The 27,566-nt window shown below is 43.9% G+C and overlaps 2 protein-coding genes and 1 long non-coding RNA gene across 9 annotated transcripts in view; 1 reads left to right on the forward strand and 2 right to left on the reverse strand.

Moving 5' to 3' along the window:
* RAB1A (RAB1A, member RAS oncogene family) overlaps positions 1 to 9,350 on the forward strand; it is a 30,477-nt gene extending 21,127 nt beyond the window's left edge. Inside the window, 4 exon segments of the mRNA NM_001031787.1 lie at positions 2,400 to 2,495; positions 6,687 to 6,782; positions 8,771 to 8,902; positions 9,153 to 9,350. Coding sequence (NP_001026957.1) covers positions 2,400 to 2,495; positions 6,687 to 6,782; positions 8,771 to 8,902; positions 9,153 to 9,350 — 522 coding nt within the window.
* Positions 1,226 to 5,527, reverse strand: LOC146404761 (uncharacterized). Its single transcript, XR_014841806.1, has 2 exons — positions 2,070 to 5,527; positions 1,226 to 1,603 (listed from the first exon to the last, which is right to left on the reverse strand). It is a non-coding gene; the product is annotated as an uncharacterized LOC146404761 (long non-coding RNA).
* A 1,463-nt stretch (positions 9,351 to 10,813) lies between the features above and the next one.
* Positions 10,814 to 27,566, reverse strand: part of CEP68 (centrosomal protein 68) — a 63,062-nt gene continuing 46,309 nt past the window's right edge. For 2 of the 7 annotated variants that reach the window (XM_085019046.1, XM_021087448.2), the window contains exons 2-8: positions 26,858 to 27,250; positions 23,736 to 25,253; positions 21,797 to 21,919; positions 19,427 to 19,523; positions 15,210 to 15,382; positions 14,223 to 14,291; positions 10,814 to 13,988 (exon numbers count right to left, since the gene is read on the reverse strand). In XM_085019046.1, coding sequence (XP_084875172.1) covers positions 14,268 to 14,291; positions 15,210 to 15,382; positions 19,427 to 19,523; positions 21,797 to 21,919; positions 23,736 to 25,253; positions 26,858 to 27,208 — 2,286 coding nt within the window. In that variant the 5' untranslated portion in view covers positions 27,209 to 27,250 and the 3' untranslated portion in view covers positions 10,814 to 13,988; positions 14,223 to 14,267. Of the gene's footprint in view, positions 14,292 to 15,209; positions 15,383 to 15,506; positions 15,672 to 16,879; positions 17,513 to 18,130; positions 19,524 to 21,796; positions 21,920 to 23,735; positions 25,254 to 26,857; positions 27,251 to 27,566 lie in introns of those variants that run through there. The other 5 variants (XM_021087449.2, XM_021087447.2, XM_085019048.1 and 2 more) reach the window with 3 other exon arrangements.

Here is a 27,566-nt window from a genome sequence, read left to right on the forward strand (position 1 = left end):
TACACGTCAGTATGCATTTCTGAGAACTGGACTCTTTCATATAATATACATTTGTTGGTTTACAAAATAAATTTCCCAGGTTGTCTAAGAAGTGTGATGTTACAGTTGGTGTGAATCACAATTCAAGACATGGTTCACACATTCCACTTGATTGTTTTGCCGCTTTTAGTCTCTTAGAGTTTTTCCAACTTTCCTCTTTTTAATTTATGTTTTTTTCATGTCATTTACTTTTTGCAGAAACTGGAGCCCTTGTCCTGTAAATTGTCCAACATTTTAGATTTGTCATCTTGCTTCTCTGTGGTGTCTTTAATTTTGTTCCTTTTTCCCTCATTTTTTCTAATCAGAAGTAGGCCCCAGAGCAGTGCTCTCCTTATAGAAGCTACTAGTTCGTTGTGACTATTTAAATTTAATTGAAATTGAATAGAATAAAAAAAAATTCAGTTCCTTGTTCTCACTAGCCACATAGTAGGACTACTGGCTACAATTTGTAAAACCTATCAGTTTTTTTTTGACAGTGCTGCTTACTAGATTTGGGCTTGTTTAGATTTAAGCTCATCTTTGTTGGCAGAATACTTCTTAGGTGGTGTTTTGTGCCTGATAAGACTGTACAGTGGGTTTGTTTAGGTGGTGAAAGCCTGAACTCTCCATTCACCTATCTTTTCACATTTTTACTTAAAGGAAAAAACTGAGTTTTATTTCCATTATGAGTAAAATAATAGACACTTGAGGGAAAAAAACAGGTGTAATTTTAAAAGCTTAACCTTGGGTTAAACATGATTCACATAAAAACTTGTGCACAGATGTTCATAGCAGCATTATTCATAATAGCCAAAATGTAGAAACCAACCAGATGTCCATGAACTGATGAATGTAAACAAAATGTAGTATATCTATACCTTATACAGTTACTCAGCCATGAATAACATGGAATGAAGTACTGATCCATGTTATGACATGGCTGGACCTTGAAAATTTTATTCTGAGTGAAAGAAGCCATACACAAAAGGCCACACTGTATGATTCCATTGATGTGAAATGTCCAGAACAGACAAATCCATAGAGACATAAAGTAGTTTAGTAGTTTCTTGTGACTAGAGGGAGGAGGAAATGGAGAGTGACTGCTACGGGGTATAGGATTTTCTTTTGGGCTGATGAAAATGTTTTGGAATTAAATAGTGGTGATGGTTGCAGAACCATCTGAATATACTAAAAAATGGACCTGTACATTTTATTTTGCTTTTTAGGGCCGCACCCACAGCATATGGAGGTTCCCAGGCTAGGGGTTGAATCGGAGCTACAGCTTCTGGACTACACCACAGCTTATGGCAACTCAGATCCTTAACCCACTGAGAGAGGTCAGGGATCGAACCCGCAACCTCATGGTTCCTAGTTGGATTTGTTTCCGCTGCACCACGACCGGAACTCCAAAAAGTTTTTTTTTTTTTTAATTTTAGCTTTTTTTTTAGGGCCACACCCATGCCATATGGAGGTACCCAGGCTAGGGATCAAATTGGAGCTGCTGCTGCTGGCCTACACCACAGCCACAGTAGTGCCAGATCCGAGCCACATCTGTGACCTACGGCAGTGCTGGATCCTTAACCTACTGAGCAAGGCCAGGGATCAAACCTGCAACCTCATGGTTCCCAGCTGGATTCGTTTCCGCTGAGCCAAGACGGGAACTCCATGGACTTTGACATTTTGAAAGGGTGAATTTTATGTTTTGTGGATTGTATTTCAATCTTGAAAAGTCATAACCAAGAAATGAAATTGATTTTTCTTAAAAAAATTTGGGAGAGTGACATGATCATAACTTTGTGGTGAATAAATTGGATGCGCTGGAGGAATAAGTGTTCTGCTGATTTGCAGTTGGAAAAATTGGAGCTCCCATTGTGGCTCAGTGGGTTAAGAATCCAACATAGTGTCTGTGAGGATGTGGGTTCAATCCCTGGCCTTGCTCAGTAGGTTAAGGGTCTGGTGTTGCTGTGGCTGTGGCATAGGCAGGCAGCTAGCTGCAGCTCGGATTTGACCCCTAACCTAGGAACTTCCGTATGCCACAGGTGCAGCCCTACAGAAAAAAAGAAAAAAAAAAAATTGGATAAATTATTCATAATCATTGAAAATATAAAACCTTTTTCTATATGTATAAGTATGTAAAGAATTTACCAAGAAATGTTTGGAAAAAGTAAAGAATAGCTATTGAAAAAAATCTTAAGAAGAAACCATTGTTAAATAGCACTTTTCTTCAGAACATGAACTGAGTGCTGGAGCAGGATAAAATGGCTGTTCTCAAAATGTTTGCCTTATAAACTTTATCAGCTTTGTAGATAAAAGTATACAATATATTTCCTTATTTACTCTATTGAACATTCATTTTAATTATTAATTTTCTTTCTCTTCAGGATGATACATATACAGAAAGCTATATCAGCACAATTGGTGTGGATTTCAAAATAAGAACTATAGAGTTAGATGGGAAAACAATCAAACTTCAAATAGTAAGTAATTTTTGAACTAGAAATATTTTTGGAAATTATTTTGGTAAACTTAGAATATATTTGCCATTTTTTTAATGTTAACAAAATTAGAGTATCTTCAGAATCATTCATCTATGATAGAGTGGTAGGTTAAGAATTTAGATTAAAAATGATTTCACTTAGGTTTACCTTCTATGAATGGAATTTTCTATTCATAAAACAGAGAAATACACGTTTGAAGTCAAATTTGGTCCTAGTTCTTTTTCTTGTGCTTTTATCAGCAGGATCCCAGAGGTCTAAGTTGAAGTTTACCTTGTCTTATAGCAAAAGCATAGTGAACAATTTCTTTAATGTCTTTTATTGTGCTTAATACTGTGGAACTTTTCAAGAAACCTAGGAAAGGTTCTCCATATGTGGTTTAGTTGAAGAGTCTTAGATAGTATGTTCCAACTCTGTAGAAAGAGAATTTTGTTAGAAGGGAACTTTGCTTTTTACAGCTCAGAAGATGGATGCTGAGAGATTTAACAACTTGCCTACAACTACTAGCAGAACCATGTGACCCATAGCTCTCTGTTTTCAGTATTTTGTGTCCCTATGCCATCCTCAACCCCTTATCCATCCTTACATCCCCAACCCTCAATTAAATAGAGAGTTGTAGTAGAACCTTATCGTGGGTCTGGCTACTACCAGTGTGGACATATCTGTGGTCTTGAAAAAAATTAATCTCTGAGTATCTTTCAGAGTTGGTTATTACTATGAGGTAACATAGAAAACAAGTGACTTTTCTCTTCATGTAATTGATATCATCCTGAACTGGAAGTTCTGAATTTGGAGTTAGAAAACTTGGATCTGTGGTCTTCATTCCATTTATTGGTTAGTCATAGTTAAACCTTACTTCAACCCTTTTCCTGAGCCTCAGTTTTCTAAAATGAGTGTGATGATACCTGGTTCACTAATAAGGTAGTTGTGAGAACCAAATCTATAGTGCTGTGTATGTGTATATGGTAATGTATGTGAAAGTCCTTTTTAAACTTTTGGGCAGTATACAGATGTTACTGATGATATGTCATACCCAGATAAAGTGGATATTTGATGGGTTATTATTTTTTTATTTGCTCCCTTTCTTTCGTGACTCTGATAAGGAAAAGAAAGGAACCCTACAAAAGAATTATGGATTTTGTTACAAGTGAACACCTTTAATACCCGAAATTAGGATTTGCAGGGATGTAGTTATCAGAGATGGCTTGAAATACTTGGAACCAGTAGAGATTATTTTCTATATTGATTTTTCCCGTTGTATGTAGAGTGCCAGCTTGGCACCATAAAAAATATTTCAGAAAGATGCACTCAAGCCTCTAACTGTTCATGTGAAATGATTGTGTGATCATTGGCCTCCATACGATTTGAATATGTTTTTGTTAAACATTTATAATATAGTGTGACTTTGCTGTGGCTAGGAAGGGATCTTACAGGTCACTTAGTCTTCTTTCATCTTCAAGGAAGAATTTCCTTTCTCTATCTGGTGCCTTTTTTTTTTTTTTAACATTTCTGGGAAGCTCACCATTTTTCAAAGCAGTCAGTTATTTATAAATAACCTCTAATTGTTAATTCTTTACACTGAGCCAAAGCCAGTTTTCTTTAACTTCTGTTTCTTATTTCTCTGCCTTTTGCAGCTGCCTTAATGAGATTAAATTAATTCCTTTTCTTTTGGCAGCCTGACATTTACATTAATCTTATCACAACTTTCTACTTCTGAAGTCAGTGGTTCCTTTTGGAGCATGTTCTCAGAACCTTTCACAATTTGAGTAACACTTGCATTTTACAAGTGCCTTTTATTAAAATATGATTCCTAAAATCAAATACAAGATATAGTCCAGCCAGTGTAGACTACATGGGGTAAATATTTCCTTATTTTCTCTTGGACTTCAGGGACTCATTACATTTTCTCATCTTTGACCCATTCAGGAACATAAAACGAAAATCAGAGTTTATTGCATTTGCTATCTCAAAAACCCACCAAAAACCTTAAGTTTGGATCTTAAGGGTTTTGGTGGGTTTTTGGTTTTGTCTTATATTTTGTGACTGAGGTTTTAAAAATCTTAAATGCGAGACTTTACGTTTAAGCCTGTTAACATATCACCTTGCCAGGCCTGAGTTATCCTTCCAAGTTCTCTAGGTCTTTCAAAATGATTTGGTTTATCTATATTTTAATTTTCTTTTCTGCTTTTCCTGTTCAAGTGTGCCATCTGGGTCTTTATCAGAGTTAGTGATTACAGAGTATTCAGCAGTGCAGGGCATGTACAGAGTCCAGTCCCGTACCATGAAAGGCTTCTTTCTTTGACAGTGTATTCATTCATGAAGCTTTATGGAAATGATTACATTATGCCAGGCATTCAGATAGGGCAGGGATGAGTGAAACAGCCCTGTAGGAGGAGGTCCAGTTTTAGTAGAAGAGACCCGCATGGGAAAATCAGTTACTCTGGATTTTACTCTCTGGATGCCACTGCTCAGTAAGCTACAATTCTTTGTTAAAGCATTTACTCAGAAAGTTCTTTTCTTTCTGTTTTGTGGAACAGGTTGGTAGGTGGAGAAGAGAAGGGAATTAGTATTTTATGGAGCAGTTTGTATAGTCAGGCATTGTTGCTAATAAGCACTTTACAAACATTAGTTCATTTAAACTTAAACTTATGTAAGTAAGGTGAGTGATATCTGGAATTTTTATATGAAGATAACTGTTAGGTGACTCCTCCTAGCATTAAACCAGGAACCTAGCTTTGATGTTTTGAAGTCACACTGGCTTAACTACAGACCTCATGCTTCTCCAAGGATATCTTGAAAGACTTAAGGCTTCTTATTGATACAGTAGATCTACAGTCTTCTGACTCTTATGCTAGTACTTTCGATGTAAAAGGTAATGAAACTGTGGTGGCTCGTTTTTGTTTGATGAACAATTGTTAACATATTACCTTATTTGCTTATTATTTGCCCCCTCTCCCCAGTATGTTAAAGGAAAATATAGATGTTTTACCCCAAAAATAGTAATTATGCATCTCTATTTTATTATGTAATAACCACTGTTATCACATCCAACAAAACTGACACTAATACTTTAATGTTATCTAATATCTGGTCTGTATTCAAATTTCCCCAAAAGTACAACTTATTTTTAACAGCTAAGACCCAAGCTTGGTTGGGTCTTAGAAAAGGAAGTGATTTCACTGAGTGCTCTGGAACTTTTTTTTTTTTTTTTTTTTTTCCATTTAGGATGTTAGTGGGGATCAATGTCAAGTTCACAGATATATTCCAAAATTTAATAATTTCTTCCTCCTAAAAGGCTGTTAAATCTTAATCTCCACTTGTATTAGGCTTCAAGTACATTTTTTCTTTTTTAAACAGTAACCATTAAGTAACCAGTCTATTATGTTCCCAGGAATCAAAATGTTATTTTTTTACCAGTATCTTTTAGTGGAGTAGGAAGCTATTCTAAACAATTTTTTTTTTTTAAGAAAAGGACATTGTATAGGAGCAGTTTAAACAAAATTCTTGTCACCCTTTTTAAAATCTAACAATTGAGTTTTCCTGATGTTTTTAATAGTTTCTTTAAACTCAGAACCTTAATGTAGCAATGTATTTGTTTCCAGTGTTTGAGCCTAAATGGTTGAGGTGTGGTAAATTGCTCTCAAAAAGAATTTTTTAGAAGTATCTGGGCTCTTTCTTACATTGTTTCCCCTAGATTAAGATAATTGTTCCTGAGATGGTTAAAGTGCTGTTTTGGTAGTTAATCTGAATTGGGTCTTTTTCAGTGCTTTCCATGATGATAAAATATGCTAGCAGGTGATTTTCATCAATGCATGAGAGTTGTACTGTGTTACAGGGGCATTAGACACTAGCTTTCCTAATACCAAGTCAGCCTGTAAAATGATGCTGAAGGCTGTAGAGAATATGAAAAGTATGACATAGTTCCTGACCTCAAAGAGCTTATAATTACAATATTGGTAGCATTATTGCAAGCGAAATTATAGGCATTCCCTTCTTTTCTGGACCTTCAGGTATTTGGCAGTTACTGGGCAATTTAGTAGTGTGAGTACAGAGAGCTAATGCATCCATGTCAAATCCTGATAATCACAACTATGTGAATGAAACCATCTCCCTCTTCCTGTCCTTTTCCCCAACTGTTAATGGAATGTGGATTTCTTGATTGTTTTGTAACAGTGGGACACAGCAGGCCAAGAAAGATTTCGAACAATCACCTCCAGTTACTACAGAGGAGCCCATGGCATCATAGTTGTGTATGATGTGACAGATCAGGTAAGTTCCAGGAGAAAACTGTTACACTGATAGTTATTATTTTGATAAATAAATATCAGATTATTTTACTTTGCATATGTCCACCCCTAATTGTTAATCACATAAAAAAATGTTTCAAAGCAATACTCTTATGAACAAGTTTATTGTTATTTTTCTCTCCTCCATCATTTGAATATCTAATGATTTGGTCAACCAGAATTTCCTATTCTTTTCCTTTAGTAAATGGAAGATTTAGTAATGGGTTTTAGATTTGCTTTCAAGGGACCCAAGGTATATTATCAATTAAATGATTGTTTTGGCAGGAGTCTGTAGGGAATTGGGGTTGCTTGGTTTATACTGTGTTCTTGGTGCTATGTATTTACAGTAATTTGCCTGGTAATTAGCCCTGTCAGAATTGCCAAAAGTAATATTAGGGGTCTCTGCCTGGGGAGTATGTGGTTCAGAAATAGGATGAGCTTTGAGGAAGGTTTTAATAAGAGGTCAGTGATTATCTAAAGATTAGCTGTTGAAAGAAAGTAGGGGGATGTGGAGATAGTGTGAAGAATGTGGTCCAAGGGCCATAATTATTCTTTTGAATTATAGACTTTATTTTTTATTTATTTATTCTTTTGTCTTTTTGCCTTTTCTATGACCACTCCCGCGGCATATGGAGGTTCCCAGGCTAGGGGTCGAATTGAAGCTGTAGCCACCAGCCTACACCAGAGCCACAGCAACGTGGGATCCAAGCCGCGTCTGCAACCTACACCACAGCTCAAGGCAAGACCAGATCCTTAACCCACTGAGCAAGGCCAGGGATCAAACATGCAACCTCATGGTTCCTAGTTGGGTTCGTTAACCATTACGCCACCAAGGAAACTCCTGAATTATAGACTTTAGATTCAATTCTTAGGAGTATTGGGTGAGTGACAGCAACATGAAGGAAAAAATGTTGCAAAATTAAAAAAAAATCTCAAGTCATTACAATGTAGTATTTTAAAATGAAAATTCTGAAGTTCCCACTGGGGTGCAACAGAATCAGTAGCATCTTGGGAGCCCTGGCTGGCAGGTTTGATGCCTGGACTAGCACAGTGGGCTTAAGGAGCCAGCATTGCTGCAGGTGCAGCTTACAACTGTAGCTGGGATCTGATCTCTGACCCTATATGCTGTGGGGCAGCCAAAAGAGGAAAAAAAAAATTTTCTTCTGCCTTGGAGTTCCCACTGTGGTTCAGCAGGTTAAGAACCTGACATAGTGTCCATGAGGATGCAGGTTTTATCCCTGGCCTTGCTCAGTGGGTTAAGGATCTGGCATTGTTGCAAGCTGTGTTGTAGGTCACACATGTGGCTCAGACCCATCATGGGTGTGGCCAGCAGCTGCAGCTCCTAATCAGCCCCTAGCCTCGGAACTTCTATATGCCACATATGTTGCAGGTGCAGTCCTAAAAAGAAAAAAAAGATCCCCTGAAGTGTAACTGTAGGAGTTACCTTGTGGCATAGTGGGTTAAGGATTGGCATCACTGCAGAGGCTTAGGTTACTGCTGTGGCCTGGGTTAAATCCCTGGCCTGGGGATTTCCACGTGCTGGAGGTGCAAAAATATGATTGTGGAAGAGAAAACAAGCATCTTTACTTTGGACCCACTTAAAATCTTTTGCTGTCTTTAGTAGTAACACTTCGTAGGCTATCCTAAACCAAAATTTTGTCACATTTCAAATACCAGGTTTTGTAGTACATTTAAATTGCATATTCCAAAACAGTTGGATTTGCCTGAGCTGTATTTCCCTTGTAAATAAGGCATTTTCATCCCCAAGCCTTCAGACTCTTAATTTCTTAATTCATACAGGTATTACCATCGTTTAATGTTAGTTCACTTCTTTCCCAGCACTAGAGGTTTTTTTGTAGCTAGATTGTCTCACTGGCTCTTCTTAGGTCAGCCTAGATACTTCTGTTTATCACTTGCTTCATTAGAACCCTTATGTCCCAAAGTAATTGTCTTTACAATGTTTCTTTTTAGGAGTCCTTCAATAACGTTAAACAGTGGCTACAAGAAATAGATCGTTATGCCAGTGAAAACGTCAACAAGTTGTTGGTAGGGAACAAATGTGATTTGACCACAAAGAAAGTAGTAGACTACACAACAGCAAAGGTATGTTCAAAGTTGGATTTTCAAACTGAAATAGAAGGTTCTGAATCTGAATTATATGTGGGTGTGGAGTCATCTAGTGGCCACAACCACCTTAGCTTTTAAAATGCCTGCACTAGAACACATGATAATTTGTGCCGTGTCTCTTTGGATTCAGTAAACTTAGTCCTTCGTCATTCCTCATTTCAGATGATAGGATGCACTAAGTAAAAAGGTTTTTTCAGTGTTAACTGTGCCTTATATATTTTCTTAGGAATTTGCTGATTCCCTTGGAATTCCATTTTTGGAAACCAGTGCTAAGAATGCAACGAATGTAGAACAGTCTTTCATGACGATGGCAGCTGAGATTAAAAAACGAATGGGTCCTGGAGCAACAGCTGGCGGTGCAGAGAAGTCCAATGTTAAAATTCAGAGCACTCCAGTCAAGCAGTCAGGTGGAGGTTGCTGCTAAAATTCACCTCCGTCCTTTTCTCACAGCAATGAATTTGCAATCTGAACCCAAGTGAAAAAACAAAATTGCCTGAATTGTACTGTATGTAGCTGCACTACAACAGATTCTTACCGTCTCCACAAAGGTCAGAGATTGTAAATGGTCAATACTGACTTTTTTTTTATTCCCTTGACTCAAGACAGCTAACTTCATTTTCAGAACTGTTTTAAACCTTTGTGTGCTGGTTTATAAAATAATGTGTGTAATCCTTGTTGCTTTCCTGATACCAGACTGTTTCCCGTGGTTGGTTAGAATATATTTTGTTTTGATGTTTATATTGGCATGTTTAGATGTCAGGTTTAGTCTTCTGAAGATGAAGTTCAGCCATTTTGTATCAAACAGCACAACCAGTGTCTGTCACTTTCCATGCATAAAGTTTAGTGAGATGTTATATGTAAGATCTGATTTGCTAGTTCTTCCTTGTAGAGTTATAAATGGAAAGATTACACTATCTGATTAATAGTTTCTTCATACTCTGCATATAATTTGTGGCTGCAGAATATTGTAATTTGTTGCACACTATGTAACAAGACAACTGAAGATATGTTTAATAAATATTGTACTTATTGGAAGTAATATCAAACTGTATGGTGATAAGTATTGTTTTACTTCTTATGGCTAAAGGGAAAGAGCCTTGCATTATACTCAAAACAGCCATTTGTGTGTGCAACCAGGGCACTGTAGACCTATCTTAGAGCAGCATCCAATTTATGCTTTTCAGGTAATACACCCAATAAATGACCTAGGGAGGCTTCTGTGCTGCATAGGGATTTAACCAAGCTTAGTGGTTCAGGGAGATTAAATTGTATGAAAATAAATTTAGAATGTATGCTATCTAGCCTATTATCTCTGATCCTTCTCTTAAACCATTTGAAATACTTCATGATCAACATTTTGTTAATTCTTCTGTGGTTGAGGTGGAGAGCAGTACACTGTTCCTGATTGGCAGATTATTAAACTAACTTGTGTGCTAATATTTTTTTCTTCCAAGCTCAAAGTTAGATGTCAACTCTTTTATCCTCCACAATCGTGTAACTTAGGTTGGAGGAGAGTCAAAGCATTGAAGTAGATAGCAGGAAATTTACTATCGGCCCTAATTTTAGACATTTTATCCCTTAAAATTAGCTGAAAACATGAATGCTGGGTGGGAATGAGAGAAATATATTTATTTCAGTCGAATTTTGCACATGTGAAAATTTTGTTAACTAGGACAGTAATGATCCTAAGGTTTGTTTTTATTGTGGGAACAAAAATCTTTTGCTAACACTGGCATTTTAAAGTGAAAGTAGTCAAAGATTGTTTCCTTGGGGTTCAAGTAGCAGCCAAAACATTCTTTACTTAGGGGCTTGGGATGTGGCTGTTGGCAACACATTTTATGGTGGGGTCTTTAATTCAGTGATAAAATTTAAACTAAGAACAAGCCAAAAATTACAGGTTTCTTTATTTTCACTAAACAGGCAACTGAAATACATGGTACAAAAATAAGTGGTAAGATTATTGTAAAATGAAATGGACAGAATAAATATTCAATTTAATTTTCCATCTATGAGAATTTCACAATAAAATTACAGTTTACTTTGTATTATAGACGTGCTTGTTGGATCTATTCATCCTCACATAAGGCAACTGAAAAATTCCTCAAGTTACCAACAGTTATTTGGGTGAAGTTTTCTTTGATGCTTCAAATGGTTTGGGTTTTTTTTGCCTTATCAATTCAGTATAATGGGGGAAAGAATCTGGAAACTATTTTTTAAAGTAGATGATACAAATGTTAAACAATGTGATGCACTTCCCTTTTATAAACTGTCAGCTTATTCTTGGTGAATCATCAAAAAACATAAATTTAAGATGTAAGCATATTCACATAATGACTTACTTAGTTTTGAAAATTCTAGTGTTCTTTCCCAGTGGCAACTGAGACTAGGGCTTACTGCAAGACGCTTCAGCATGCTTCACTATTTGCTATTATGAACTTGCCAATAAATGCAGTTTTGAAACTATATATATTCCCATTCCTACCCCCATTTTCAAGTACAGACATTTCAAGCTACTGTGGGCATTAATAATCTGTTCACTCGGGGAGGAAATTATTGCTTATCTTACTTCAAATGTAAGTGGCTGCCATGAATTAATCAGCTTACGGAAGTGGAGTGTTCTAAACCTAAGCAGTCACAATCTCTGGGAAATCCTTGCAGAATGATAGCCATTCTGGTCTGAGCAGTAAGTAATCCCTGTTCTTTGACCCTGGACCAAAATTTCCTTCAGCATACACGTTGCCATTGGAGCATATTTTACATCAGCCCTTCTTTATGTTCCCATCTAAGCTTCAAAATGGCCCTGTATTGACACCACATGGGGCTCCACAAGAACCCAGGTTTTCAAACTGCCAATCCAGCTGCAGTACTGCCACTTTCCTATGGAGTTAATTTCTACTAATTCGGGGGGACTACTAGGAAGTTGTATTACAGGTAAACTTGGGATTTCATAACCACACGTTATGTCACTACAAGTCACTGCTGTTCTAAGGCTAAATATGTACCACAGTGAATCTAACTTGGCCAGGCCTGCTTATGGAATGCTCCTGGCAGTATCTTCCTAGGTGGAGACAGTTTGAGTTTCAAGGGAGGTTTTAAACTTCTAAAGATATCATTAACAGTTGTGTTGATACTCTTCATGGCATTCACAACGAGCTAAAGTAGGCACCTTCAGTCACACCTTATCTCAAAGGAAGTGAACAAAAATATCTTAGATCATCTCTAGGTAAAGTTGTACTTTCCTGGGAACCAGGGTACTCTGAAATAAAATATTCTGTGAAAATTTCTGTCAGTTGAAACATTATTAGATTGAATAGAAGAATGGCATATTTAGCAATCAGTAGCTGTAAAATAACATTATAATTACTAGGCTGAATAGGAGAATGGCATATTTAGCATTCAACAGCTATAAAATACCGTTGGCCAGTCTGTTTCTATAGGGTTGTAATCAGTTTTTTTTGCCAGCTAGTAAATTTATTTTCTAGCCTATTAAATGTTATGCCTATTAAATGTCAGTAAATAAACGGGCTTAACTCCCAAGGGCTATACTGTAACATACTGGAAAGGCAAGTACCAATTTATAGCCACATTAAAGAGAAGGTGAAATAGAACAATTTAAGAATAGAAACCATTAGACGTGTCTTTTTAACCAATTCTACCCTCTTTAGACTATCTTACGTACAATTTTTTGCTAGGGAGGTGTTTTGTTTTGCCTTTTTAAATTTCACTATGTATGGAACCAAGGTTACAGTGGAGATGGTGGAATCATAATATACCATTTAGTTCTGGTCATGCCCTTTGGCATTATGGTAAAATCATACCAGAGTAGCAGAGGCACTTAAAATACTGCATTTTATATAGGTGCTTTTGAATTTTACACAGTTTTGCTTCATAGTTATTCTTTAAATATTATAACTTAACAGTTTACTTCTGGCATAAACTCTGAAAAATTTTAAAGCAGAAAAGTCACATTTAATAATAAATAGCATTTTAGTTCACATAGAGGTGAGTGAGATGGTATTAAGATTATGTGGCTCAGCCCCTGAAACTAAAGTCCCAAACTTCCTTTACAGAGAATAATTTTATATGTTTTGTTCTGAGGGGATATCAGAAATCTGCTTTATGAGAATAACTGTTCTACTGTTACCTTCTCCAGGGTGAGGTAACTTGTTTATAAATTTAAAAGATCTTCCTTTTTTAAGCATTCTCCTCAAATGAGAATCTGGAATTTGAAAAAAAGATTGTCTCACATACTTAAATGTGAAAAACTCCTCTAAATTTTAGCCCACTGTAATGCTAAGTAAAAAACATATGGGGAAAGTGCTTTCCCCTTCTCACATTCATTCGTGGCCCAATAAACTTTTTTAAGTGCTTTCTTGTTTTTGTAGAATCTGTGGTTACCAGCAATAGCTGATCATTTTGCTTTAAAAATCCATACAACTGATTTTAAATAGCTGATCCATAGATTCTTTTTTCCTACAGGGTACTTACTTGTCAACTCCCAAAGCAGCAAAGAATTCCCTTTTTTTCCTTCGCTGTCAACAGCCTTAGCTTCTGTAGTTAACCAGGGTGTGTGATCCTACCCATGCCCTCCCCTGACCTCGGACTACTCTTTGAAGGGAGAGTAGGAACAGAGGGCTGCCTCCTCCTTGAGGTTCCTTTTTAGGTGGATACCTCGTCCACAGCCCAGCTAAAGTTTAAGGGCAGTTCCCTATCACATTTCCCTTTAAGATATTAGGCAGGCAGGCAGATGGAGCCCTGAGCACTTAAGATGATAAAAGTACCCTAACAGTCCATAACAGTCCAAAGTAATTTGTAGAGGTTCTATTTGTTCAGAACTTTCTATTAATTTGGAGAGTTAAAGTCTCTTCTAGTCTTCAAAGAGGGATTTATAAGCCTAAGCTTCATTTTATGAAAAGACCCAAGTTCCTGGCCCACCAGTCATTTTTTTCAGTCTCTTGGGTCCTCTCGTTTGCCTGAGAATACCAAGTATTTGGTACCTTCTTCCTCATACCAGCCTTCTTTAAATGATCTCAGCAGGTGGACTAGTTTAGGAGCTCTGTAACTGGACAGAGGGGGAGAAAAGACCCGTAAGCCTTATAGAATTACTTTATCAAAAACCGCAAAACTACATGCTCTATTGCAGGGAAGCACCAAAGGAAAACCTTAATTTGGAAGGATTCATTTTAAATAAAAATAGTAGCTCAATAGCCCCTACTTCAGGGAAGAGAAAGGCATTTTAAAGCTAGTACATCAGAGTTAAGTTTCCCCCTTGATGTCAGTGTAAAATGGCTCTTACAAGGACTTCTGGAAGTTTCCCACTAGCCAAGTCTTGGCTGACAGATTATATCTCTGGCTGAGAAGATGCCTGAAAGAGAAAAAGCAGCATCTGTTACAGGTGGAATGCTGCAGAAGAAATGACAGGGCAGTCACCTGCATTCATTTTAGAATTAAAATGACTACTGCTTAGATTTGATGGAAATATAGGGACTCTCTGCTATTGACATGCCTGGATTTTATCTTTTACCTTCTTTTGTCTACAGAGAATTCTCACCCAGGAAGTCTATGAGTTAAACACCAGGTTTTGGCTGGAGGAGAGGAAGCTTCAGAGCAAGTCTGCTCCAGTTGTGGAATCATGTTGGGCAATGGTAACGCCCACTTAAAGCTGTAGTGTTGAGTCTCTGAGGCATGGTGTTTCCATGTCTCCCCCAGCCCTCTTCAGAAGGGAGTGGTGTGGGAAGGTCACCGGGAAGCTCCCAGTGAGCCTTCTCTGGGAAAAGGAGGTGTCGGGGAGTTAGTTATCAGCAACTCTGGATCCCTGTGGGCACCTGGTGCTGTCAAGAGTTACTCAGCAGTGGAACACCAAATGAGCTGGGTGAGAGGAGTCTACGTAAAGGGGGCAGCCTATACTGGAGAAGCATGTGTGTGCAGACATAAAAAGTAGGTATCGATGACTTCTGCAGTCATGCTTGCGGGCAATGGGTCTGCCACAGAAAATTGAAGTGCAGAGCACCCCAGTCGTCAGCAAGCTCAGGGGTGAAGCTGAGTGATGGAAAGCACCACACTGAGCTGTAGTTACCACAGGAAGACCCCCAATCTTCTTCCTGGCCATGTCAGAATCTCTCTTTTTCAGGTCCAGGGGCTTCTCCTAGCCTTTCATTTGTTTCAGTAGCTCTTAGCTCAACAAACTTCTAGGAATCCACCACCTGCTGGAGCAGGAGCTCTGTACCTTATCCAGCACTGGGGTCCGAGGACAGTTTTTCTTCTCTTGGGTTGCTCTACCTACCAGGCTAATCCCCTTCACACTGGCGCTCCTGTGTGCCATGGGCGTGCCGTCAGGGACGAGGGTGCAGCCAGCCAGCCTGTCCAGGGAGGCTAAGATGGTGTCGTACAGGTGATCCGCGTGGCTCTCCAGCTCGCTGGGCTGCCTGGAGATCCTCCCGAGGATGTCCTTTAACACTAACACACGAGGGTTACAGAAGTCAGGCCCAAGAAACAACAGTAAGTATGCTTTTAAAAGAGCATACGAGGATGTAGTACTTTATACAACACAGGAACATGGCAATAGTTTCAAAATGTCTGCTTTTTTTTTTTCTTTTTTTCCTCAACAGTGACTCCCTAGGCACTAATGCACTAGAGGATCTACGGTAAATTGTGATTAAAGCTGAGAAAATTGCCATGAGCTGTGGTGTAGGTTGCAGACGCGGCTCGGATCCTGCGTTGCTGTGGCTCTGGCGTAGGCTGGCAGCTACAGCTCCGATTAGACCCCTAGCCTGGGAACCTCCATATGCCGTGGGAGTGGCCCAAGAAATGGCAAAAAGACAAAAAAGACCAAAAAAAAAAAAAGCTGAGAAAAGAGGTTCACTGGCTCCACTTGGAAGGACATACTTCACAAAAAGGCACAGAGACATGGTTATCTGGTGCCTGGTATGATCCGACTTTTAGAGATAAGGCCCAGGGTGCACACCCAAATCCTGTGGGGCAGGAGTCTGAAGTGAAACAAAGCAACATGTCAAAATTAGGACCTGGTTCTAATCAGGTCCTATCAGCTTCTGTAGGCTGTGGGACTGTCTTTTCACAAGTGTATGAGTGGTCTGGTAATATAATATGGGAAGGCCCATCAACCGTTTTTTGCAAATCCTAAATGAACGGACTTCAAAAGAAAATGACCTGGAAGCAGGCTAGGACAAAACGGTTAGTGAGGCCAAGATTCCGTCCCCCACAGGCCAAGTGTTCATCTGAGGAAGGGATGGGCTACGTTCAGGGTGCATCACACACAGGAGGCTTGTTTTTTTTCCCTCAAAAACTTTTATTTCCTTTGTGAAACATAAAGGCTGCTTTTGCTTCCTGCACCTTTATCAGCTGTGTTCACACTCTCCCTAGTTTCCTGCCACAGCTGCAACATCTGCTAGTGGCGGAAGGGAAAGGGGAAGCTGCATATCTGCAGAGGGTGCTGACGGATGGGCGGAAGAAAGAATGGGCTGGCCGTGTTGAGATCAGCCTCTGGGGAAGCCACACAGTGCAGTGACCTTAGGGCAAAGTACCATCCTGAGAGCTTAGAGGCAGCAGGGCAGGCTGAGGAATGCCACCATAGTGCAGCTCACCCCTCACTTTGTACGTGAGGCAAATGGCTGGGTTCTCCCCTGCGCCTTCGCCAGACCTTTGCTCAGTCCTCCGGGTGCAGTCAGTGGAGTTCAGAGGACCCTTTTATTTTTTTTTCTTCTGTTTTTTAGGGCCACACCCACGGCATGTGGAGGTTCCTAGGGGTCAAGTTGGAGCTGTAGCCGCCAGCCGACACCACAACCACAGCCACACGGGATCCGGGCCACGCCTGCGACCTACACAGCTCACCACAACGCTGGATTCTTACCGCCCTGAGCAAGGCCAGGGATGGAATCTCATGGATGCTAGTCGGATCTGTTTTCTCTGCACCACAACAGGAACTCCCAGGGGAGCTTTATTTTTTTAACTTAGAAACTTAGAACGTTAGAACATTTGACTGGGGTCAAATAAAAGCTGGGAATGGTGGTGAAATTTTTCCGAGTGAGACTTTAATATATTCTAATTGAATACATGCATACAGGGGCCTGGTTCAGCTTAATGTCAGTAGGTTCTAGTCATTTGAGCCAGTATAATGAAGGGTCAATGTGCGACAGGACTGTCAACTCATGCATGGAAGAACCTGGGTCAAAATGTAGTGAAAACACCTGCCCGGTAGCCATGGGGAAGCCTTTGCCTGGAGACTGAGATGGGCACATTTTGAAGCAATTAATTTGACTTCCTGTCCCTAAGGTTCTACCTGTGGCTGAGGAAGAAAGCGGGCTGTGAAGAAGCAGGGGGGTGGGGGCGCGGGTAGTGTTTGTGCTCAGGCTCCGCTGACTGGCTCCAATGACTGACAAAGCGGGTCGTGTGCTCTGGAGAGGACAGCTGTGCACCTAGCTGGACAGGCCCTGTGATTTCCACAAAACAGCCAAGTTCCTGGTTTTTCCAAGCAGAGGATCAGGAGGGGCAGGGTGGCAATCTTAATGAGGCTGGAGACCACAGAATACCCAAATACCTCTTCTTGGGGCAGTAAAATACTCTAGACACCTTTGGAGAGAAGGGCAAAGTGGGATGTTATTACAGATAAAGTACTGAGAGGTTATTACTTTTTTTTTTTTTTTTTTTTAAGGGCCACACCTGAGGCATATGGAGGTTCCCAGGCCAGGGGTTGAATTGGAGCTGCAGCTGCCAGCCTACACCACAGCCACGGCAATGCCAGATCTGAGCCATGTCTTTGACCTACCCCACAGCTCACAGCATTGCCAGATCCTTAACCCACTGAGTGAAGCCAGGGATTGAACTTGCATCCTCATGGACACTATGTCAGTTTCTTAACTCGCTAAGTCACAATGGGAACTCCTTGAATTAATTTTTAAATGAAGGTGCAAGAACCTGTAGCTTGTAAGAGGCCCACTGTTACATGTGGCCTCCAGAAAAGTTTCCTGGTATTGAGCTCTTCCAGCTCAGGCTCCTGCACCTCCAGACACAGCAGCACAGGACCAGTGCACAGGGGCTGGAGCCAGGCTGCCACTCCCTGTGTAGCCTAAGGCAAATTCACAGCTCTGTGAGCTAAGAGTAATAACAGGATCCATCTCACAGGGCTGTGATTAAATGGAAAACAACAACACAACCCCAACTGATACGCTTCAGCACAGCGTCTGGCACTCAGTATTTAGCAAAATGCTGGTATAATTACAAGGGACAAGGAGCTTGGCATACTCTGCTCCAGTAAAAACGAAAACGTCCTAGTGCAAGAAAACACCAGAAGAGCCAATGCAAAGGCCTCTCGCAAGTGGGGACTGCAGAGGCCTAATTCACTCACACTGGGGAATGACTGTCCTGCTGACAACCTTCCGTGGCTCCTCATCCCATCAAAACCCTCCCTGCCTGTTCACAGTTCTCAATCCTGGTGGGTTCTTCCTTCCCAGGGGACATCTGGCAATTTCTGGAGATGTTCGGGGTTATCCCAGCTGGGGAGGTACTACTGGTATCTAATGGGCAGAGAGGCCAGGGATGTTGATAAACTAAGCACTGCACGGCCCAAAGTGTCGATGGTGCTCAGGCTGAGAAACTCCTACTCCACCCCCTACCACGCACCTGCCCACTACTGGTCAGGAAAGTGCCACCTCATCACCTCTCAAGCCAATGGCTCCTGCCCAGTTTTGCTCATGCTGTTTGCTTCCAGTGTAAACCCCACTTCACTCCAAAACTGAGGCATAATATAGATGGGCTCTTACAGCACTTGGTGGTTCAGTCTTATAGGAAACTAGGGGCTGCACTGGGGTCCATCAGTTCATTGCTTTAACCCAGCAATCTCCTAGCACGTCTTCTCTTATCTGCCCCCAGCAAGGGCACAGTCAAGAGTAAACCCCTGCAACCTGTGATATACTCTTGAAATCTGACTTTTCACACCTTCTTAACCTGGAAAGCCATCCTGAAAAGTGGGCTCGAGCTTAGTTTGTGACCACTGTCCACCTGTCCCCTCTCATCTGTTCCCTTCCTCCTTCAATCTTCCTGGAGAATAGACTGAGTGCTCTCAGACCCTAGAACAAATCCTTCTCCAAAGCAGATAACCAGAGAGGGGCCCAGCCCGCACTGTGGATGGAAGGGAACCCTAGGGACTCCCCGCTGAACATCCTAGCCCGGAAGCCAAGAACAGCTGGGCTAAAGCCTGCACTCCCACACACATCACCACCAGGGAAAGATAAGAGCAGAAGCCAAAGAGCATCATTCTTGCAGGTTCAACGCCCAGCTTCTCAGGGCACCTGCAACGGCTGCGACTGCCTCACCGTGTGGCTGAGGGGCTGTGATGACATGGGGGCCACAGAAGACTGTGGAGTGGAAGGCAATGGGTGCGGATGGGAGGGACCCTTGCACTACTGGCTCCTTCCCAATGGGTGTGGGTTCTGGACTTGCGCTAAGAGGGACTACTGGCTAAATTCCCAACCTTAAGCATCTCACCTGGGGTATTATCCAACAGGCACTGAAGAAGAATCTCCCCTTTCTGTAAGACACTCTCCGTCAGGGGCTGGTGTTCGTCTATATCTTTCTTAAATTGCTTAAAGCATATCAGAAAAGAAGAACAAAGCCTCATTACTATAATTTTGTAAAAGTTATCAAAAATGATCCCTTGCACAGTGGCTCGATTCCCCTTTAACCCACCCAGTCTTCAGAATTCAAGTAAACAGTCCAGAAGTTTAACTTCACCTTCTTTAGGCCCAAGGCAAACAGAGCCAATCCTTTTTTCTGTTTACAGTATGAGAAAAGCAGGGTTTTCTTTTCCCTGGCATAGTCTGGCTCATGAACAGCTTGGAGTCAGGGTTTCCTGCTGGTGCTGCACTCACAGGTTCTCCTTAAATTCACAGGGCTCCTGAGAGTCTTCAAACACAGTCTTGTGTCCTAACGGACTCGGTAAGAGCCACAAGCGGCACAGTGCCCGTGAGCACAGGGAGCTCCCCCCTTTGTGGACCCTGGGCAGGCCTCAGGGAAGCTGTAAGTCTCCTAAACAGCTGCTTTCTTTTCCCCTCATGGTATCAAATCTATAGCTGTTTCTGATGTTCCTTTAGCTGCAAAGATGTAAAGTCAAATTCATGACCACTTTCAGTACTGGGTGGAGAAACTGGCAGTTCACATTTTGAAGTTACAACTTTACTTCTGGATTTACTATATTCCTGCTGACAGTTCTCCTTTGCCCTAATACCTATACTTATTATTTTATTCTTTAGTACTCTGGCTAGTTTATATGCTGCCACAGACTGTGTCATTAAGACAAAGTATGTAAGACAGAGTCACAGTGAAAATATATGAACACAAATGTACGTGCTTACATCAGGTATCTAAGCAGGGGTCAAGGTACCTCATACATATACATGAGTCAAGCGCCATTCTGTGTGGGGTTGACAGTGTGGTCCCACTTTGTGACATAGTTGCGTGCGTGGGTGACACAAGTGGGTCAGGCTTCACTGACCTGCAAGGTATCTCCCAGCTCAGATCTCAACTCTACCCACAAAGCAAGAGAGCTGCTCAGGACCAGCCTGGAAGTTGAGGCACAGAAGGATGCAGTGAGGGAAAAAATGGATGGAGCTGTTTTGACACCTGCTCTGACAGGAACGAGGCTGAGGCATTCTGGAAAGACCACCTGCACAAGCCCTATTAGGGTCATTTCCTCTCTCCTCAGCAGTGCTGCCCTTGGGCCTCCTGGGGGTGTGCACAGCTCTGTACATGCTCCTGGAGGCGGCACACAGAGGACCTTGAGACTAAGCCTTCCTCTCAAGTGCACTCTGGGGGAAGAGCTCACGGCAACCTCTCTGCCGAGCAGGAAACAGCATTCCCACGAGGGCAAGGCCCCTCCCCCAAATTTTAGTTGGCTCCAAGCTGGAAAGCAAAGGCCCTCCAGCCTGGGTGTGGTGGGAGCTCTGGGTTGGATGCTGCCGCCCTGGTTCAGGCACAAGTAAATAATGCTCTCTTCTGCTCAAAGAACTTTTCCAGAAAACCCTTTGTAGACTAGCATCGAGTTCAGACCACAAATACCACCTCTGCTCCTTCAGAAGAGGCGAGAGAGGCTTGACCAACCAGACATGCTAGGAGTCAGCAGGTAGTTCAAAGTTAATGTTAACGCTTAGGGTAACTGATATATTTTATCATCCAGTTTAGAACACTTCCAAGAATGAAGGGGGACCTACTGATAATTATGCCAAAACAGCACCAACTATCCACTATGAATATACCTGTCCCAAAGTCAAGTTAACCAAAACCCACAAAGAGATTTTTAAAATAACAAAACCTAAGAAGAGGCAACCCCTATCCCACCCCCCGCCCCAAAATACCTCGAGAAGCAAATTGAATCCTATTGTTGTGGAAATACCATCAAAATGCCTTGTGTATATTCTGGAGTCAATACAATTTCAACTCAAATCCTTAAATACCAGTCAGTGGTAACAGAACTTTCTGTGATGATGGAAATGTCCCATCTGCTCTGTTCAGTATGGTACCCACTAGACAAACGTGATGACCGAACACCTGAAACGTGGCCAGAACAACGGAAAAACCTGATCTTTAATTTTCCTTAATTTAAATAACCGTGTGAGTGTCTCGTGACTTATCAGTGCAAATCTACACCTATCAACCCCCGAGACATCTGACATCATAAACCACCCTGAAGTATTTCTGACTGAGGATAAATAAAATTTATTTTCTTCAAACTCTACCTGGCCTGGGAAATAACTCACACATGTTACAGTTTCCAGCATTAAGACTCTGACTTCCTAATCAAGTAATTTAGCCCCCGCTCTCATGAGTGACACTCAGCCAGAAGCCAGGAGCACGTATTACCCGGTAAAGCTGCAGAGAAGACTTGAGGCCTGTGAGGCTGGACCTGGGTGGAGTCAGGTGGTCGGTGATGTCGGCTACATTATACAGCCAGCGGATCAGCTCTTCCAGCTGACAGCAAAAGGTCTGTGGAGACAAATAAAAGAACACAGGGTGTTACCCGCAGAACCACTGCTTCCATTTTCAAAAGCTAAAAACACCATGGGAATCTCAGGATACAGACTGTGCACTTCCCAGAGCATCCCTTCACCGAGGCATGGTCTCCTCTCTCCCTGCCCGCCCTATCCCAAGACCTCGGACCCCCACCAGGGCAATGTGCAGTGTGCACCCTGGTTCCGTCTCCACTCAGTCTGAGAAATGCCAGCCCTGCGGGTGGTGACGGAGGAGCTCGTATGAGGGCAGAGACGGGGACAGCCCAGAAGGGGCCCACCTGACTCAGACCAATTCCTGGGAAAAACATGAACATAAACTATGTGACCATGATCATGACTGACTGGATCCTATGATTGAAAATGACAGAATTAAAGCTGCTTGTCCCTGTTCCGATCCCAGGCCTCTTCAGTGATAAGGCCAGATTCTTAACCCACTGTGCCACCAGGGAATTCCCAAAGCTCCACATTCTACAAGCAAGAAACCTCCAAGATTGAGCTGAATGTATCTGGAAAAGTCAAAAACTCTAATTCAAAAAGATACATGCACCCCAATGCTCACAGCAGCATTATTTATAAGAGCCAAGATAGGGAAACAACCTAAATGTCCACTGACAGAGGAATGGATAAAGAAGATGTGGTACATATATACAATGGAGTATTACTCAGCCATAGAAAAGAACAAAAAAAATGCCATTTTCAGCAATGTGGATGAACCCAGAGACGATCATACTAAATGAAGTTAGAAAAAAATCTCACAGGATATCACTTGTATGTGGAATCTAAAATGACACAAACGAACTTACTTACAAAACAGACTCATAGACACAGGAAACAAACTGGGAAAGGGAGGAGGGAAGGACAAATAAGGAGTTTGGGATAAAGAGATACACACCACTATATATAAACAAACAAAGTCCTACTGTGATAGACCATGCAACTACATTCAATATCTTCTAATAACCTATAATGAAAGACAATCTGAAAAATTATACATATATAACTATATATAGTTATATATATAAACATATATGAAACTGAATCACTTTGCTGTACATCAGAATCTAATACAACACTGTAAATCAATTAGACTTCATTTAAAAAAAAGAAAAAACTGAGCTGAAATTCACATCTGCCTAATGCCGACAACCCTATTCCATGAATAATCAGAGCCATCTCCAGACAGTCTTAGATGGTCTGCAAGAGAAGGTTCAGTGGCCAAGAAGTCTAGGGAAATGGTGCATCTGATACTCTCAGCCCTACAGTTCCACCACATTATCAAACTGAAGCTCTAAGAAAATGCTTACTTTGGTTGAGCCCGTATTTCCTAAAGGCAGCCAAGCACAGGCCCTCCTTGTGCAGAGCACCTCTTAATCCTCAAGGCCAGGAGCCTTGCGGAACAGCCTGGAGTAGCAGTTAGCAGCTCAGGCTCCAACCCTTGCTGACCACGAAGGCGCAGGTACCTAACCTCTCATGGCCTTTTCTCTAACTATGACATGAGAACATGTAGAGTGAGAAGGATGAAACAGGAGGAGGTGCAGTACAGTGCCTGGCACATTAGTGCTCAGTGTTACTGGTATTCTTTGACTGCAGCTGCAGCATGCAGAAGTTCCCAGGCCAGGGATCAAATCCGTGCCACAGCAGTGACCCGAGCTGCTGCAGTGACAACGCCGGCTCCTTAACCTGCTGTGCCACAAGGGAACTCCACAGCTGGATTTTCTTATGAGCTTTGTGGACTAGGGGGAAGAAGAGACAAACAAGTAGACGCACAGTCTCTGAAATGTCGTGTTTACCTTCACACACTGCACGAGCGACTCCCTTCCCTGTGCTCCTTTCCCAGGAGGCTGCCCTTCAGCATTGGGATCCAAGAATGCCTGCCGGTCCAACATAGATGGCAAGGAGGTACGTGTTCTCAGTGGCCCAGAGACCCCGAGCGCCTGGCTGCTCACCAGACTGCCCTCCCCCGCAGAGCCCCTTGGGCGGACAAAGGAGCGCAGCAAACAGTGGTTCTGGCCCTCAGGGTTCCCAGACCCTCTGAGGGCAGCCCCAGAGGGAAGCTGGCTTTGGCTGGAGTCCGACGGGAGGGAAGCTGGTCCATCACTGTCCGATACATCCAGGGAGCTCTGCCCTTCGGTGGCGTCAATGGGCAGATGCACCAAGGTGGGAATGGAACCCAGGTAGGAGACCAAGCTAGAAACCTGTGTCAGCCGAGTGGGCAGGGCCAGATACTCATCATCACTTTCCACCTCCTCTTCTGGTTTACATCCAGACTCTGTGCAGGCGAGGCGCCCTATGCCCTGGCTGGCCCCCTTCTCTCTTTCTAGCCTGGGTGAGGGCCGCCCTCTCTCCTGGGTCCTCAGGTGGGGAGAGCCCAGGTCAAGGTGCTTACCCACAGGTGGCCAGTCCTTCATGCCCCTCGGGGCTGGCTCTCTACTCTTCCACGGAGTGTCCCTGCTGCCTGGGGCTCTGGGGGTAGATGTGGGCAGACTACAAGATGCCAACCCCACATCACCCTGCTTTTGGGGTGCTCCAGAGGGCCACTGCCTAAGGCTTGGCTCTCTGGGCCCACAGAATGGCAGAGCAGTGGCCTCGACTGGTGGGCAACTGTGGGAGACGTTAGGGGGTGACTTTAGGGTACTTGCTGGGGAGACAGAGAAGCTATCCAGGTCTACGCCTGAGTCCTGTAGGACAGGGTCTGCCAGTGCACGGCTGTCGAGGTGTTTTGGGAGCCGAGGCCCGGGCCTGAGAGGGTAAGTATAGTCCAGCAGGTCTTCATACTCTTTATTCGGGTTCCAGAGTGGGGAGCGGCGGTCAGGGGAGGGAGGCAGGGAATCCGGCAGCACGCAGGCCCAGTACTCGGCCTGGAAGGAGAGGCGCCTCCTGGCCAGCCCAGGAGCATCGCTCCCCGAGGACACAGGCTGGGGCGACCACTGGAGCCGAGGAGCAGGCCCCACCACTGAGGAAGCCACCGGCGGGACGACCAGCTCCAGGGAGGAGACCTTGGCGAGGGGGCAACCCTGAGGCTGCGCCTTTTCCTGGAGACCCTGGACACTGCTGCCCGGGGATGAGGCAGAGCCGCTGCAGCTGGAGGACTGAGGTGTGGCAGCACCCGGGCTCATGGAGGACCTCCATTGAGACGGGAACGGAAAGCCTGAGACGGGGGACTGTGGGCTGAGGTCCAGCACCTGCGGCGACTCAGCTGCGGATGGGTCATCTTCGGTATCAGCATCATGGCCTGAGCAAAGAGTGGTGGCTCTGAGAACCGTGCGAGTCTGAGGTAGCTCCTCGGAGGCAGAGGGCCTGGCCTCCATCTGCAGCACAGGAGGGAAGGAAAAAGTGAAAACAAGGCAGCCAAATAAACCTCTTTCCTCAATGACAACTCAGGAGTTTTCTTGGGGGGCCCAATTCTGAGGAAAGGGCTGGAGAGGTAGAGGCAGCTGGTGCGAATCAAACAGCGTGTGTGCCGCTGCGGAGCAGACTGTCTTCCTGAACTGATCCCACCCTGTCCTTCCCAAGGCTCTTCCTCCGCAGATGCCTGGTCTGTGAGCGAGCAGATCACAAATAGCTCGGGCGCGCTGAAGCTGGACCACGGCCTGGCCTTGGAGCAGCGTGTCCTGGGCAGACAGGACCTCAAGCATTCTGTCACTGACAGGAGGCACAACCAAACCCGGCCCTCGGGCCACACACCAGGCCCCACCCTGCTCAGCTCACACCACGGGTGACTGAGCGGCAGCCCAATGAGTCATTCCCCTCAGCCTCTTCGCTCCGGATTTTTAATAAGCTCAATGAAGAGCCTTCCCGGGGGTGGGGGGTGGGGGGCAGGACAGCACAGTGTTTAAGGGCACGGGCTCTGGAGCCAGACAGACCTGACACCAGCACCTAACTGCCAGCTTCCAGACGTCTGACTTTAAGCCTCACTTCCCTTACCTGTAAAACGGGGGTAGTGACAGGACTTCTTCCCCAGGACATGAGGATTAAATGAGCTCAGGGTGAAAAGCTCAGGCTAAGAGCTCAACTCTGAGCCATGTTACAATAACAAGCACAGACTCACACTCAGGAACAGCCTTTCTGTGCTCGCTCCCTTGCTGCTCACCTCGCTGTACCCTGAGCCTCGCGCAGGCCCTGGCACCCAAGCGGGCGGACCCAGCTTGTGTTCTCCCAGTCACGCTCAGGACCTCTTCACAGGATGGGGCTCTGTGGGGACAGCATGTGGCAGCCAATGCCACAGTGACCCAGAGGAGATCAAAGCCATTCCCATGAAAGGCCTTGGCAAGCAGAACACAACAGGAAGTGAGAGCTGGGAGGGACAGGTCACTCAGGTAACCTCCCCAACTATACCGAGAACCCGAAAGATCTGGTGACTCGCCTGAGGTCACAGAGACAGGGAGACTCCCTGTTCCATGTGATTCCCACGAGGCAAGGCTGCCCTGCAGTCGGGGAAATGCTCCTGGCCCGGGGACAGTGCTGCCCACTACAGGGGCTCCAAGGTGCTGCCAAGTTCCCTGGGTCCCAAGGGGACACAGTCTCAGAGTCCTGAGGAGCCCACAGCTCAGGACCCTCCTTCCCCAAGTCTGCTCAGGGGCCCCAAAAAGGCTCCACATCACGAAGTCAAAAACAGGACATGGCTCCCTGTGTCCCAGCTCCCCTGGCCAGAAGGTCTTGGCCACAGCATCCCTGATCTTCCAAAGGTCACCAGTCACCCTCCTGAGAAACAAGAGATGCTGTGGACAGAGCCCCCTGCTGGCCCCAAGGCCCAACTCTCCACGTGAACCTGTGAAACAGACACCATCACACCCAGGCTCGCCCAATTCCCCCCTTGTTCAGGGCCTGGAGAAGCACGTAAGATGGTGAGACGCTGGAACGTACTCAGAGGCCAACAGCAGCAGTAAGGCTAGAGTACTGACTTAGTACTTACCTGGCTTCCCAAGGAGCACAGGTCTCCAGCCCCCAGGCCGGCAGGGAGAAGCAGGTAACCGAGAGCAGGCTGAGACCCACCCACTACCGGCTCCCTGCTGGCCCCGCTGGCCTGCGGCTGGTAGGCTCCAGAGGGGCCCGGGCCAGCCCCACCGCAGCAGGCAGGGGCAGGGAGCCCCTCAGCACCCCCGGCAGGGGAGGCGGGCCCTCCCTCAGCTTCCAGGCGTGGCGGCTGCTGCCGGAGCACCAGCCTCGAGGGGTCCAGTTCCTGCTCCCTGCGGCTCCACCTCTCACACGGGGCCTTCGTGTCGGCAGATGCCTCTCCCTCCGCCTTTTCTTCTCCCAGGGCCATTGAGATGTCCCCAGGTCAGGGTTCCTCTGACGCTTCAGGTCCCTACAAAATGGGAAAGGGAGAGAGAAAGAAACTTTCTGCATCCATGTCCAGGAAACGTTGCTTTTTACTAATGATTAAGACTTTTTTTTTTTTTTTTTTTTTTTTTGTCAAAGAGAAAAGAGAATAAATGATGGCTTCTTCCTCTGAGAAAAACAGGTCTGGCTCTTCCTCAGCCCCAGACCCTTCCAAGGGGACATAGGAGAACATCATTTTATCCTCCGCTTTCCTGTGGCTGGGAGCAGTCTCAGCAGCAGGTGCCCAGAAGGATCAATGCAGGTCCAAATCAGGGTCAAGGCTTGGTCCTGCCTGAAGTCTT

The sequence above is a fragment of the Sus scrofa genome, chromosome 3 (genome assembly GCF_054392235.1).
Source record: "Sus scrofa isolate SSC_HxYL_T2T_F1_AM1 chromosome 3, Sscrofa_HxYL_maternal_Yorkshire_Landrace_v2.0, whole genome shotgun sequence".
NCBI lineage: Eukaryota > Metazoa > Chordata > Mammalia > Artiodactyla > Suidae > Sus > Sus scrofa.